Source organism: Sus scrofa, chromosome 5 (genome assembly GCF_000003025.6).
Source record: "Sus scrofa isolate TJ Tabasco breed Duroc chromosome 5, Sscrofa11.1, whole genome shotgun sequence".
NCBI lineage: Eukaryota > Metazoa > Chordata > Mammalia > Artiodactyla > Suidae > Sus > Sus scrofa.
This window is the reverse complement of record NC_010447.5, coordinates 103,088,327-103,104,487: the sequence shown is the minus strand read 5'-3', so window position 1 is coordinate 103,104,487 and position 16,161 is coordinate 103,088,327. Positions and strand designations below refer to the sequence as shown.

The window sequence follows — 16,161 nt, the reverse complement described above, 5'->3', positions numbered from 1 at the left end:
GCTAGGCTTTCTACCTCTTCAGCAGCTTTCTTTGACATGACTCTGAAAAGCAGCAGGACTTGGTTTCTGCAGCAGGACTCGTGGTCTTTCATGCATGACGCTCTGCTGAGAGAGGTCACTGTTTTTAAAGAAGGATGTGTTTTAGGCAGCAGGAAAATACGTACAGCTAAAGACTTGGGACCGATACGTAAATCCCTCTGTGTCTGTTTGCTCATCAATGAGATGAGAGAGCATGACTTATAGTCCATTACATGTTAAGTATTTTTAACGTTCGCCTTTATTACGCTGCCCGAACCAAGAATTTTGGTATCTGGGAAATAGAGGGTCTTGGACATGTACTTTTAACGCTTCAGGCAGTCACAGATGTGTGATTGTTTGAACCCCTGGAGGTTTTATCCTCCTCGGTAGAAACGGTATTCCTGAAGAAAGGGTTTTGGAAGTGTCGGTTCTCCCTGGGAAGAATAGTCGCTGGAAGTAACTGTTTCTGCTGCTTAAGTCAAAGCCAGGAGTGCCCTCCAGTGGCCCATTACCTATGAAACAATTTCTCCTATTCGTCATAAAATATTTCACTGTAGGAAATATGGATGTCATTGCAACGGAATTAGTAATCATGATGCCATTACTCCATATCACTTTATTTCCATATTTCCATAAATTCAGTGATATCATCTGCTTCATTTACAAAACTAAAATGTTTTCTGAACTGAACTCCAACATCGACCTTCGCACCAACTGCGTTTCAAATCACTATCCTGTGCATGTATTTGAAAGCACTGGCAACTGACCTAACATCCTTTGGTCTTTCTTGGGGAAAATACTGACAAACCGACCTGTTGCCGACAGTGTCCAATATTGTTTCTAGCCAGCTACTCTCTGAGTCCCCCAGGCCACCAGCTATACAACGCAACCTCCTAAACCTTGCCTTAAGCATTCCTTTTAGATTCTGAGTAAACTACTAAAATGAAAAAAAAAAGAAAAATTATTCAAATGTCATATACCGAATGCGTAGAAGTTGTTTCATTATAATGGTTCTGTAAATAGGTAACAGCAAGCATGTTGAAACGTTTTAAATTTTGCGCAAGATTCTGCTGATCCCTTCATTGTGAAAACCAGGGGTTTTCGTGTTTGTTTTTGCCATTTCCTTTTGTTTGGCCCATGTCCCCCCCCCCCCACCGGGGTGGCAGCCCAGTACCAACTTAGCCTTACCGTGAGAGGAGAGACTTTTGGCACTAGATTACAAAGTTCAAGTTTACCAAGTTCATGAACGTAGAGACAGGAAGTGCCTGGCGGCTGGGTCCACCACGCACCCTTGGCTCTGTGTACTGTAACCCTAAATATTAAATGTGGATATTAGCTTCTTGGAACAACTGAAGTTGTTATTTGTTTTTCTTTTAGGTTGTTTGGTGCCAAGGCAGGTGGCAAATCTGCCTCTGCACCTAGTACTGAGGGTGTGAAATCCTCCTCTGTAATGCCCAGCCCTAGTGCCACGTTAGCGCGGCAAGGCAGTCTGGAGTCACCGTCGTCTGGCACGGGCAGCCTGGGCAGTGCTGGTGGGCTGAGTGGCAGCAGCAGCCCTCTCTTCAATAAACCCTCAGACCTAACTACAGATGTTGTAAGCTTAAGTCACTCGTTGGCTTCCAGCCCAGCGTCGGTTCACTCTTTCACATCGGGTGGTCTCGTGTGGGCTGCCAATCTGAGCAGTTCCTCTGCTGGCAGCAAGGACACTCCGAGTTACCAGTCCCTGACTAGCCTCCACACGAGCTCCGAGTCCATTGACCTCCCCCTGAGCCACCACGGCTCCCTGTCCGGACTGACCACAGGCGCCCACGAGGTGCAGAGCCTGCTCATGAGAACGGGCAGTGTGAGATCCACTCTCTCGGAAAGGTGAGCTCTCCGGAGGCGCTGCTCAGGTCCTCGCCCCCCTCCCTGTGCTGTGCCTACCCCCCTCCCCACCCGGTCCCCCTGGTTTCAGTGGCAGTGCCACTCTGCCAAGGGCCACAGGATCCATGAGACTGGGCTTCTTCTGTGGTCCTGTAACTAACGTGTACCCTTGATCAGAGTTTGAAGAGGCGAAAAACCCCAAATCCATGAGGAGCTGTGCACAACTGGGTAACACACAGTCTCTTCATCTGAATGCGTACGTAGATACCCAAAAGGCGATTTGAATACAATTCAAAGCATGTACTTGTGTATCGAAGGATGTCTTCCCATCAGTGATTTGGCCAGAGTTCCAGGATAATACAGCTCTTGATGGTCATTTAAGCATTTTTTAAAGACCACATTTAAATGGGGGCTGCGATGGTGCTCAGGGTAAAACGGTCAGCTTGCTTTATTGGCATTTCTATGGAAAAACAGCAGCTGGATCACTGGGAATCCTCATGGAAATGGAAAAAAAAAAAAAAAAGATCAGTGGTTGGATATCAATTCTTAGAGAAAACTGTAAGGCTAGTGACGTTTTTAAGAGGCCCTTTGAAGATAAGCCACATCACAAGGTGTCCCTATGATTTAATGAGTTACTGTTTTCTTTGAAAGTAAAATGAAGGACATAGTGAGTATTCCTGCCTCCTACGCTGACCAGAAAGCATCTCTGTTGACCAGAATGGCTGTAGATTTTCTCCCCCCCACCGAAAATCCGTCCTCAGGTACTTTGGTGCCGACTCCCCCAGGAACGTGTCTTCAACGGCCCCTTTTTTCCTGATAAGCCCAATACTATTTGTTTCTTGGCACAGCTAAAGCTTTCAAAAATGGTCTTAATTGTGTTATTTGTGAAAGCACTTCTGGTCACGGCAAATGCCTGATATTTATGATTTCATTTTGTTTATTTATTTTTCATGCTGACATGATAAGCACACTGCAAGCAGGTTTTTATTTGTTAACTAGAATCTCTCTCCAAAATACTGATGATTGTTTCATCATATCTGACTGCAACGAGTTGACCATATAGCCAGTAACCTATTTCTTTAATGTTCATACCTTAAAACACAGAGAAATGGCCAAGGAACTATTCGCAACCAAGTAAGCCTCAGTTCTAAACAGATGATAAGTTTGATGAGTTTTATAGCTGTAACAAATGCACTGTTAATATTTTACTTTGATCTATATTTTAGCAGAAGTCAGCATACATTGTCACTGCAGAAATACAGTGACAAATATGCAGTTTCTTATTCTCTTTAAGCAAATCTTTTTGTTTGTTCAGTTGCTTAGTCTTGGAAATAGACCACTTTTACAAATGGAAGTGTTCTAGTATTATAAATAGCCAGATAGACAATTTTTCTAAAATAATTTTGAGTAAATGCTTTTCCCTTGATTCTTAGTAAAATATATCGATAAACATTAAACGGAAAGGCAGGTTAGTTCCATAGGTATCTTATATGATATAAACATTATTTTCTTCCAATAAATTACTGGATTGAAGTAATTTTTGACATAAGAAGTTATACTTTTTCTTTCTTGAAAAAAACTACAATTAATAGCAATTTATTCTAATCCTTTAAAGTGCACCCAAGAACGTCATGATCCGCTGACAAGAAAATTAGATCCTCTCAGAGATCCTGGCTTAATTAGAATTAAGTCCATGTTGGAAGTGCGAAGAAAGCCAGGGAGCCATGCCTCAGAGACACTGTGCTCAAGTGTAAATATTTAAGACAAAGTAATTAGGTATAATAGAGATGTGTGTAAGTCCATGATTTACCTCTTTATAATTTCAGAAGATTTTACTGATATTCATTATTCTAGCACTACTAGTTTTTCATAACGATTTTAGTTTTGTTCTAAATTTCTCCTCATTAATATATCATAAACAAACAAATTCTATAACTGTTTTCTAACTGTTCTAGATCATTGGTGGCCTTTGGCTATAACTAGTTTAGGTTTGTTTTGTTTGTTTTGTTTTTTGTGACTCAACCAAACCTTGAAAATCATTTGAAGCGATAGCAGTTCCCCCTGTGGCGCAGTGGGGTAAGAAACAAACAACAGCTGCTCACATGTCTGCTGAGGCGCGGGTTGCATCCCCTGCCTGGTGCAGCAGGTTAAAGGATCCGGAGTTGCTGCAGCTGCGGCGTAGGTCACAGCTGTGGCTCAGACTCTGTCCCTGGCTTGGGAACATCAGTATGCCATGGGCGCAGCAATAAAGAAAGAAATATAAAGAAAGAAATCGAAGTTGTAGCCAGCTTTAAAATTTTGTCTTGTTTTTAAGTATCAGATTTGGGGAGTTCCCGTCATGGCTCAGCGGAAGTGACTCTGACTAGCATCCATGAGGACGCAGTTTCAATCCCTGGCCTCGCTCAGTGGGTTGAGGATCTGGTGTTGCTGTGGCCGTGGCGTAGGCCTGCAGCTGCAGCTCCAGTTTGACCCCGAGCCTGGGAACCTCCATGTGCTGCGGGTGCGGCCCTAAAAAAAGACAATATATAAATCAATAAATATCCGATCGGCTGCCCTGCCTGTACAATGCCACACCGCATCTCCTGGCTTTAGGCAAACAGTGGCCTCCTCTTTAGACAGTTGATTGAAATTCCTGCTTCACTCATTCCCACTGCCAGCCTGGCCCCTGTAGGCATATGAGCTTTCAACCTTTCAGGTTTGAGAAAAGTGTCTATATTATAAAAGAATTCATATCCAAATTCAAACAGGTATTTCTAAAGTTTTAACTTATATTGTCAAAATTTTCTGATTTTTTTCATTAAATTCTCTGTCATATAACATATGATGTTTATACAAGAATCACATAGGCAAAACAATACCTATTTTTATTGTCCTCTGCAATGTTAAAATTTAATAAATTTGCAAAGATGAAAGAGATAAACTTTAAAATGGGTTATGACTATTATCTAGGCTTCATCACTATGTCATTCATAATTAGAGTTCTCTCATATTTGTTCAGTATAATTCCTTTTTGTTTACTGGTTTACCCACACCACTAAAAACACTCCTATAACCAACATATATGCTAGAGTGGGGGTTCCTGTTGTGGCTCAGTGGAAACGAATCTGACTAGTATCCTTGAGGATGCAGGTTCAATCCCTGGCCTCACTCAGTGGGTTAAGGATCTGGCGTTGCTGTGAGCTGTCCTGTAGGTCACAGACATGGCTCAGATCTGGCGTTGCTGTGGCTCTGGTGTCGGCCACCAGCTACAACTCCGACTCGACTCCTAGCCTGGGAACCTCCATATGTCTCAGGTGCAGTCCTAAAAAAAGACAAAAAAGAAAAAGGTATATTCTAGAACTGGCTTCTAATAAAGTAATCACTGTCTGTGGGCCTTCCCGATGCATAACGTTGTGCGATGGTTTTGGATGCTTCCCACTGCAGTGCTCATAACGGAGAACCACAGAAGAAAACATTTTAGCTTTGGTGCTGAGTGATCACCTTCCACGTCAGTGTGTCTGCATTCATGTTATCTCATCCCCATACGCACACCCTGTGTGTTTAATTTTGGCCATTCGAGGTTCTAGTGGCAGAGAGCTGTCATTCTGCAAATTCGAATGCATTTTATTCTTTGGTTATCCTCGCGCCAGAGGAACCTCTAGACTTGTCCCCCTTGGCGGTTGACACCCTCTTCCTCTGTTTAACAGAGACCGTTTCTCATTTTCTCCAGACACACTCTTCCTTCCCTTTCTAGGACCAACTGAGAATTCTTTAAAATTGAGACGGAAAACTTACAGACTTTTAAATATCTAATTCATACTTTTTAAAAAGCAGAATAGTTTAATTTCATTAAAAGCTGTAGATCAGTGGTGCCGGTAAACATTAGATTTCAAGCAGATATGTACTATTTTTCTTCTCTTAAGTGTAAATGGGATTATATCTGCCTTATTTTAATTAAAGATAATTTAAATTTAAAATAAGTATTTAAATACAAAATAGATGTTTACATCTCTGTCTGTGGGAATTTGTCACCTTAGCTTAGGCAGAGGTCTTTCTCCTTCCCACCGCCTTGATTCTTCTGCCTGTGAAATCAGAGCATAAGGCTAGTTATTTACATGGAGACAGAAAAACTGCCCTGGCACTAGGTCAACAGAATTTAAAGGAGAATTAGGTCAAGGTCTAATTTAATCTATCTTCTCGTAGTCCTGTCACTACGTTGTCATTGACTGTATTACAACCGTGGACATCTGGTCACCTTTGCTTGGCCTTTTCCGATGAGTTAAGCATTAAATATGTGTTACCAGAAAAACTTATTTTGTGTAATTCAAACAGAGAACCATTTTTGTTGGATGTGTAATTTCGAAGTTTTGTTTACATTATGTCCTTAGGGGTTTTCTTTGTTTTAACAGCATGCAGCTTGACAGAAATACACTACCCAAAAAGGGACTAAGGTATATATTTCTCTCAGCACAATTGCTGCCTTTCTTTGTTGTTATGTAAACTTTGTGTGCTGTCTCCTTACCTCTTCCTTTCTTTGTTTGTGAAGAAGCACCTGGCATTGAGGATGCAAACAATTTTAACCCTGATGTTTTCTCTAACCTGAGGAGCTGCTGAGATAGCCCCCAGGCAGAGACTGTGATACAGGCTAAAACTCAGAAAATTAAATCTAATGTAAAAGCCATTATTTGGGGGGCAGCAACTTTTAGTAGAATTCAGAACTCACTTCTGAAAATTAAAAAAAATACATTAATTCCCCCAATGTTTGCATCTGGGAGGCATATGGTTACAAAACCTCAACCCATAGAGTCTATGGATCCGGCCAGTGAGTGTTCAAAGATCGAAGGATGTTCTAATTGGAATCAAAGAAAATATATTTTCATCAGCACAGGACAAAGACTATAACTGAGGTATCAACTTTTAAAGAATCCTTTTGGTAAACGCTCAAGAGTTTTACTCTCTCCTTTTGAGGAGTGCTGGTATCTATCAGATCAATTTGGACATGAATTAGCCTAGTGTCACGTAATAATGACAACATAACTATCCAGCTCATCATAAAAAATAAAATGAACATTTAATGCATGGCCATCCTTTACCGTACACTTTTATCTGATGAGAAGATAGAGATTGAACTACTACGACTCGTAACACAATATGAACCTGATACGTTGACTGTTCTCTGGTACTAAGACTGTATTCAGTGCAGTGCAAGTGGATACCGGCCCAACAGGTCTTTCTCTCTTAGCCTCCTCTCCCGTTCCTGAGCAGTAGCAGACAGCTTGCAGTTATTTCATCATAAGATTTTTATTCCAGAAGTTTATTTTCCAATAGCGGAAGCCCGTACTTCTCCCATTTAAAAAAAAAATCCAGACATGGCGTCCAGGGGCATTTGAACCCAGTAGATGTTTTTGCTTTGTTTTAAAACAGATCTGTCCATTTATATTCTATCTCCCATGTCTTCTGTGGCCATCACTCCGATTCCCTTGGCTTCTGGCTTACGACCACCCGCCGTGTGTAGTCTGTGTTTTCACCCTCCTCACACCCCCTCAACACTGTGCTTTTGAGCCCCTTTTCAATTAACCTGACCCTCTGCTTGTTGCTTATGATTTGCAACTACGTATCTCACAGAGCCTAATTTTCTTTGCAAAATCCTTGCCTTTCTTTGCTGTGAGAGTCAGATGGTGTCACGTCCTCTGGAAGAACTGAGCCATCGTGATTAGAGTCAGTCGGAGAGTGTTGTTCAGTCTGAGCCGTGAGCGCCTCTCAGTTGCGTGCTTGTGCGGTGGCGCCTTGCCCTGCAGGTGTGCTGAGATGTCTTAGCTGTGCTGTTTTGCAGATACCCCCCGTCGTCTCGGCAGGCCAACCAGGAAGAGGGCAAGGAGTGGCTGCGCTCCCATTCCACGGGCGGACTGCAGGACACGGGCAGCCAGTCGCCCCTGGTCTCCCCCTCGGCCATGTCGTCTTCCGCAGCAGGAAAATACCACTTTTCCAACTTGGGTAAAATATTCAAAATATCAGTTTCCTCTGTTCCTTTCACCCCCTCCTCTTGCAGGAGTCCTGGCATCTCTCCTAAGAACTGGCCATTTAAAGAGGAGAGAAAGACTCCATAACAGGATCTTGTGTGATTGCTTCCTATCCACAAAATAATTTCCAAACTTTATCCAGTGTATTGCTCATGGCAATAAGCTGACCCAGGTGATCCAGTTGGTATTTTATAGTCTAGGATCCAGAGGCACAGAGAGATTATTTGACTTTAAAAAAAGAAAAAAAGTCTTCCCACTCACAAGGGATAAAGGCAGTAATTGATGCCAGGATACCTGACTTTCTCACTGTCCTCTCAAAACCATGACAACACCTCCTTATTTTCTGTTTAAATTTTTTTTTTTTTGTCTTTTTTGCCATTTCTTGGGCCGCTTCCGCAGCATATGGAGATTCCCAGGCTAGGGGTCGAATTGGAGCTGTAGCCACCGGCCTACACCACAGCCACAGCAACGCGGGATCCAAGCCACATCTTCAACCTACACCACAGCTCACAGCAACGCCGGATCTTTAACCCACTGAGCAAGGGCAGGGACCGAACCCGCAACCTCATGGTGCCTAGTCGGATTCGTTAACCACTGTGCCACGACGGGAACTCCATCTGTTTAAATTTTTAAAATTCTTATAAGTACATTACTTATCTTTGGAAGAAAAATAGAAATAATTAGGAAAAAGAAAAATATGTGAGTCCATGACTCCATGATCACTTTTTTAAATCACTTTAAAGTTAATACTCTCCTTAAAATGCATATAAGAATTCCTTTTAAGATAATAATACCCTATGGATATTTTTGCATAAATGCAATGAAAAAAACTGACCATCTGTCATTGAATTACTTTATGCTTAGCATAATTTGTATGAAATATAAAAGCATTTGTACATAGTTCATAGAAAACAGGGAAAAGTAACGAAATAATTAAAGCACAGTGCTTTTAAAAAATAGATTTCTTGGAGCTCCTGTTGCAGCTCAGCAGTAATGTACCTACCAGTATCTGTGTGGATATGAGTTCCATCCCTGACCTCGCTCAGCTTGTTAAAGACCCAGCATTGCTCTGAGCTGTGGTGTAGGTTGCAGACTTGGCTCGAATTGGGTGTTGCTGTGGCTGTGGTGTAGGCCAGCAGCTGCAACTATGATTCAACCCCTAGCCTAGGGACTTCCATATGCCGTGGGTGTAGCCCTAAAAAGACAAAAAAATAAAAATAATAATTCTTTCTATAAAGTCAAATGTAAAGTAGTCTCATTTTTTTTTACTTGAATTTTTTTTTTTTTAATAATGAGAGGCCAACAGATCGTCCAAATTCTTTCATAATTTGTACTTGTCAACTTGCTGTCCTGTGGGGACAGTCAAAGCTATTTCTCCTCTATTGTTAACTATTCCTCCTCTACAGAAGAGATCTTTTGACAATGAAAAAAAATTAGTTTGCGCACCGTTTCATAATCACTAATGAACACATCTCAATCACCAGCTTTTTGTTGCTCAGCCTACATAGTGATGAGACTTTGTGTCCTATTAAGACATTTCTCTTCGCCCATCATACTTTTGTCTTATACAACTTTTCTTGGTCTGTTTTGCATCATTAACTTCTGTGCCTTCCAGTCACCATCCCTAGAGGCCACCCTTAAAATCAGGGACCTTACCATATTTATCTTTCCATTCAACCACAAAACCAAAAAAGCAGACCTGTCGTAGGTTTTAACTGAATTGAACATTTTTAAATACTATGCATAGACTTGCAATGGAGAAGCTATCTGAAGGGCTTAAAAATGCCAACTCTTCCCTTTAAAATCTACCCTAATCCTCATTAATCTTTCACTTGGGATGAGCCGTTATGTTCTGAAATTATAGGACATTTCACCTGGATATCTCTGCAACCATTTTAGTAAGAATTATTCAAAGCCAAACAGTGAACAAAATGTCCTTCTCATCTCTAAGTACACATATTAAAAAGAGGCACTGGCATAGGTATTGAATATTTCATTTAGCAAAAAGTCAGTTCGTACTGTGGACCTAGAATCGTATGATTTGCTCCAATCCAGACACCTTAACCATAGATCTTCAAACCTAGAACGTCCTGCAGGGCGTCTGCTGGCTGTCCTCAGCACTGACTTGCTTGGCTGAAGGAGTGTGCCTGCAAGACCGCGAACTCTTCCTTCCGCTCCTTTCTTTTCTCCTTCCTTTTCTTCCTTCCATTCGCTCTTCCCTCCCTTCAGTGGGTTGCAGACTTTGCACATCCCCTGCTGTGTTCATTATTAAATGCCGCAGATGCACACATAGATTCAGTTCTTAGTCTTGTGTCCCTTTCCTTGCTCTTCTTTTACTCCGTTTCGTAGCTGGCACTATCACGGAGCTCTTCTGTATATTGATTCATTAACACCTGTAAAATATCCAGCATAGTGCCTGGCAAGTAGAAGATACGCTCCTTATCCCAGACTGTCCACACGCCTCTGATTTTACATTGTTCTGAGACCCAGTAACTACATTGAGAAGGGGAGTGCTGTGTCGAAGAAAATACCATATTTTGAAATGATACTGAACTAATTCTAAGCCAAAGACATAAATTCCCCAAGGTTTTGAAAATACTCAGCAGTTCTCTTCTTACCCTAAGAGGTTCCTACCTGCTCCCGCATATAGTTGAACAACTTGCTTTTCTTAAATAAAAGCATTGATGATAAATATGTTTAATTTTCAACCTTGCTTTTATTCCAGATTTTAAAACAATGTTCTTTTCCAATGTAATCACACATTTAGTCAACCACATCTTTCTTTAAATTGATTATAATCAGTTGGCGTAAGAAGTTGAGTGTCGCTAGAGCTATTTGGTAATAGGCACTAGGTAAATGAATTTGTGTTTCAATACAGACTTCAGGTACTGCTTTGGAAGTTCTTTCTTGTTTACTTCTTTTATCTGGATGCCGTTTTAGTTCTTCCACTATATTCTTCAATTTTAGTTCTCTCTCTGAGAGTACGCCTAGGCACACACCACTCAGTGAGAGTCGTCTCTGTAGCTTGTTCTTTCATACATATTTTAGCGAAATCAAGGACTTAGTGGAGGCCTATATTTTTTAAATATCCCCTGTAAATGGATTATCTGCATCCATTGCTTACTCTGTGACCCACAAAAAGGTTACAGACTACAAACTTAATTAACGTAGGATTTTTTGACACAAGGACCATGTCTTAGTTCTTTGGTGGCTCTAAGAGAGTACCCTAGGTTAGGTGTCCTCAAAAGAATAGAAATGTATTTCTCACAGTTCTGAAGTACAGCTGCCCGTCTACACCACAGCCACAGCAACACTGAATCAGACCCGTGTCTGCGACCTACACCACAGCTGACGGCAACGCCACTTCCTTCACACACTCAGAGAGGCCAGGGATCGAACCTGTGTTCCCATGGATACTAGTCAGATTCGTTTCTGCTAAGGCACGACAGGAACTCCTAGATTGCTTGTATTTTATGTTCCTTTTTATTTTTCTTTTCCCATTACAATGATGTATTTTTCTCTAAAAAATTAATGTGCAATGTGCAATCTTTCCTTCATAGTGGCCAGCGGGAAATACCAGGGGACCTCTAGCAAAAACAATCAGAGGGGACTCAGTGGTATTGTTCTAGAAATTGACCTACTGCTTGCCATGAAAGTGCTCGAAAAAGAAAGGGATTCGCCTGAAACTGCTGTGGAAAATTTCAGATGCGGACGTCCAAGCCCCGGAGTCATGGGCTGTGTGCTTTGTTTTTCAGTGAGTCCAACCAACCTGTCTCAGTTTAACCTCCCCGGGCCCAGCATGATGCGCTCAAACAGCATCCCAGCCCAAGACTCGTCCTTTGACCTCTACGATGACGCCCAGCTTTGTGGCAGTGCCACATCTCTGGAGGAAAGGCCGCGGGCCATCAGTCATTCGGGCTCCTTCAGAGACAGCATGGAAGAAGGTAGGCATGGGGGGAATGCTGTACAGAAGAAAAAAAATTGTATTGGGGAGACAATAGCAATAATAAGAAAAAAGAGGAAGCTGCTTTCGTTGACGAAGACACGCAAGCCGTCACATCACTCATGCCACGAGCCTTCCCCTGGGAGTAAAGAAACAAATAGAATTCTCATTTGGGGAGCCCTGGAGCTTGAAGGCTTTTTAGGCTGTGTCACCTTGCATTTCTTTATGCATTCGGAAATATGCCACCAATTGTTTAGAATAATACTGGGCTATAGAACAGTGCAGAATAAATCTGGTGTTCTCGTACAGAAATCTGTAAACATTTAGAGACCATTTGCCCTGGTGTGCCAGCTCTCAGAGCGACTGTTTTGTTTGACACCTCGTTCAAAAATCGTAAAAGCAGCATAAGCCAGAAAAAATTCTCTTAGGAAGTGACCACGTGCTGCTGACTTTTATTCTCAGAAACTCCCTTTGGTGTTAGTTTTTACTGTATCGTCGTAGAGTTCATATTGCATCTACTTTTTGCTTTCGTAAGTTACATTTCCTTGCCCATTACAATAAAATTTCACCTGACCTAATAAATACCTTTGTAGTTGTAAAATTCTACGTGAATACTTTATGATAAAATACATCTGAAAAGCTCACGAGGCTTAATTGATTTTCAAATATATATAATTTTCTAAACTGTATAACCTCAGATGTCAAATTTGATAATATTTGAGAGATATTTTCTCGTCTGATTTAATGAATTATTCTTAGGTACCCACGAGGGAAAATTGTGGCATACATGTTATAAAGCATACCAGCCAAGGATAGAAGAAAAAAAAAGACATTCAAATCAATTAGTATAAAATCAAGCGTGTGATCAGCCATACTATTCTAGTCCTTCGTAAGTTTAGATAAAAGAATAGCTTCAAATCTTGAAGCATATCAGGGTTTAAACCTCTGATCATCCATTTCGTTGTGGTATGAACTTGAGCAGGTTCCATAAGCTCGTTAACCCTGATTTCTGTATCTGTAATTTCAAAGGCTGAAGTCAGAGGAAAGGATCCTTCTGTGTCTTTCTCTTTCCCCTTCCCACCTTCTTATTTAAGGTGTCTTCTGAGTAAAGTTTGAGCAGTTCTGAAAACTGACTCCTGGTCTTGAGGTTGCCATGGTCCGTTTAACTTGCTGGACCAGATTTGCCACTGCCTTTTGGGACAGTCACCAAACCAATGAACTCACCGTAACAGGTAGAGAATTTTGCTCTGAGAGTCTGCTGATGCCTGCAGATGGAGATGACCTAAAACTAAGCTCATGGGTAATGTCCTTGCTTTTCTGAAATGGTTCTATTACTCTCTTCACAGACAGGCCTCTTAATATACTGGAAAAATGACGTGCTAAGCACACAAATGGCCTTCTAGGGTGCCTCATTTGCAGAGAGAATGCTATTTATGTGCTGGGAAATTCTGGCCTTGCATGTATGAGGATTAAAACACTGAACTGTTGAAAGCCAGCTCCAGGGGGCAAGATGGGTTTTTGATGTCTGTGCATTAACTCCTGAGCTGTTAGGGTCTAGAATCCAGGAATTATTGGGCAAAGCGATGGAGGGAACTTTACTGATATCCCACCTCATGCTCGCAGTGAAAGATGAGGTGACTGAGCCACGAACGTTAAGGTCATAGACCTTAGGTAGTAAGTATCATCGAAAGACTGAGGCTGAGATGTTTGATTCCTCGTCCATGTTCCTCCTGGTCCCCGTGCTCACACGCCAAGTTCATACCAGCGTTGGAAGAAACTGAAAGGAGTCCCTTTTTTAAAAGATAACTAACATTTTCTACATCTCACAGAGTGATCGGCTCAAGCTAGGACCCTGGGAGTCATTCTTTATTCCTCTTTGACTCACATCGGGTTTTTTATAACTTTATTGGGGTATAGTTGTATTAGTTTCAGATGTATAGCCAAGTGAATCGGTTGGACATGTACATATATCCACGATTTTCCCGTGTAGGTTATGGCAAACTATTGAGTAGACTTCCCTGTTCTATAGGAGGTTCTTAGTAATTATGCATTTTATACAATAGGATGTCTATGTTACTGCCTTCCTCTTAATGCAGGCTTCCCTCCCCCGTTTCCCCTCTGGTAACCATAAGTTTGATTTTGAAATCTGAGTTTGTTTCTGTGTCATGTTTATTAGAGTCCACATAAAAGTGATATCATAATGGTATCTGTCTTTATCTGGCTTACTTCACTTAGCGTAACAATCTCTAGGTCCATCCATGTTGATGCAAGTGGCATTGTTTCATTCTTTTTACAGCTGAGGCATATTCCCTGTGTATTTGTGCCATATCTTCTTTACCCGGCCCGCGCTGAGTGGACATTGAGGTTGCTTCCTGACCCACATCAGTTTTAAAGAGGTTCTTCCTGATGTTTCTCACATCCGCCCCTCTCTTTGGTCGCACTGCCTCAGGCCTACACAGCTTTCCCAGTCCTCTCCAGACCAGATTCCAGCACTCAGCAGGTGCTTTTGTAGTCCTGGTACATTGCTTTCCGTAGTGTTTATATGACCCTGTTGTGACTCACTTTTTAGTTACGTTATCTTTCTACTTCTTTTTGAACTCCTAGAATTGTGACATTTAATTTTATACTCCCAGGGTCTAACAAGGGCCTGTCACATTGTGTACACTCAAGTCATTTTTATTTAACGGATGAAGAAGCGGACATGACTTTCTATTATTCCAGAATGGAAAGAAGGCTTTTCTGCAAATAGCGTTAAGCACCATTTTATCCACCTTTGGGGTGTAATATGTGGGACATGCAGAAATACAAAAGAGTCTGATAAATGTTCAAGATGGCATTTTGATACTCCTACATAAAAGACAGTATGTAGTTTCCATTCTTAATTTCGGTGAGATACCACCTTGAAATCAGAAGTTCTTTCCTGTTACTAAAATTTCAGAAGAAACTGGGCTTCTTCCGTTAAATGGGTATGATCAGCTCATCACTGATAGTGTTGAAAGAGCTTGTTTCTCTGACGGTATACGAACACATAAAGTTTTTAAAAAGTTTAAACTTTATGGCAACTTCAGATGTCCATGATTTTCTGATTACTTATGATGTGAGAGCTTCCTCTAGCAAAGCCTGCTGGAAGGGTTTGTACTTACCACTTCTTCTCTCTAGCATGGTGTGGGACCTTTCCACGTCTCAGCCCTGGGATCTCTGAAAAGGACGACAGACCCCTCAGACTCTGCGCCTCGCTGTTATTTTATCTCCTTAGGTGGTTACCCAGCTCCGCTTCCGTAACCACCTCTTCAGGCCGGGTGGTTCGGAGCAGACTTCGTTATTTCACCTCTTGTTCTGTTTTACTTTCATCAGTTCACGGCTCTTCCTTATCCCTGGTCTCCAGCACTTCTTCTCTTTACTCTACGGTAAGTACTGGCCAAGTACACCAACGGTTAAACGGGTTGACCTGTACACCAAAGTGGCACATGAGGGCTTACTCTAAGCCGCTGCGTGTCCCGACCGGGTGTCTGGTGCGCCTCCAGCCCTCCAGCGGTCCGTGTGTACGTGCTTCCAGTGGACTTTTATGTTCTCGTTCTGATCACTGCGTGGATGGAAACCTGAATCTCGTAAAACCTGGTGGGGCGTAATCCCTGAGACCACGTGCTGAGTTCCACGGTTACGCTATGCTAGGGACCATTTTGCTTCATTTGGTTCTCTATGCTGTTCTATCTTTTAAAAATTTAAGTTCATTTTTTGAGAAGACAGTACCCAAGGGTAAAGGCCTAAAAGGCTTAAAGATTTTTTAAATTGTATCTTCTGAAAGATACTGCCAAAAGAGGGTGATTTTCAAATCTTGTAGTGTATCAGCTTATTTTCATAATATTGAAATTATATTTTCTTTTTACCGAGATGAGTGTTCTGCTCACTGATTATAATTTCATGTTTTTCAAAAAACAAAACAAAACAAAAATACCCCTGGGAAGTTATGTTTTATAAGAGCGTGCGTGCCCTCCTCCTTGGTTAGAGTCAGGTAAATTTTAGTTTATGAATTTCGCTGGGGCTTAAGCGCTATGAATAATCCGTAATCCGGTACTGAAAGGTTCATGAAGAGTTCAAAGACACAGCTGTCACGAAGTCATTCAACATTAAGGGCAACACTCAGTTTTTCACTCATTTTCATTAAGTTAAAATGTTAAGCCCCTCTCTTTATATTTATAGCTTTATAGTTACTCATGATCAGACCATCATTGTCAGAGGCAATATTTTGCCTGTCATTTCTCCTTTTAATGATTAAAATTGCCAGCACATTCTGTGAATAATGAAATCACTGGTAGTGTTTAAATAAATCTACTGTTT

The 16,161-nt window shown here is 41.5% G+C and overlaps 1 protein-coding gene across 17 annotated transcripts in view; it reads left to right on the top strand.

The window, feature by feature from the left end:
• Positions 1–16,161, top strand: part of NAV3 (neuron navigator 3) — an 849,425-nt gene that overhangs the window by 758,735 nt on the left and 74,529 nt on the right. For 12 of the 17 annotated variants that reach the window (XM_021093080.1, XM_021093078.1, XM_021093079.1 and 9 more), the window contains 5 exons: positions 1,396–1,884; positions 6,270–6,311; positions 7,694–7,854; positions 11,636–11,824; positions 15,178–15,230. In XM_021093080.1, the coding sequence (XP_020948739.1) occupies positions 1,396–1,884; positions 6,270–6,311; positions 7,694–7,854; positions 11,636–11,824; positions 15,178–15,230 (934 nt within the window). The remainder of the gene's footprint in view (positions 1–1,395; positions 1,885–6,269; positions 6,312–7,693; positions 7,855–11,635; positions 11,825–15,177; positions 15,231–16,161) is intronic. The other 5 variants (XM_021093088.1, XM_021093087.1, XM_021093086.1 and 2 more) reach the window with 2 other exon arrangements.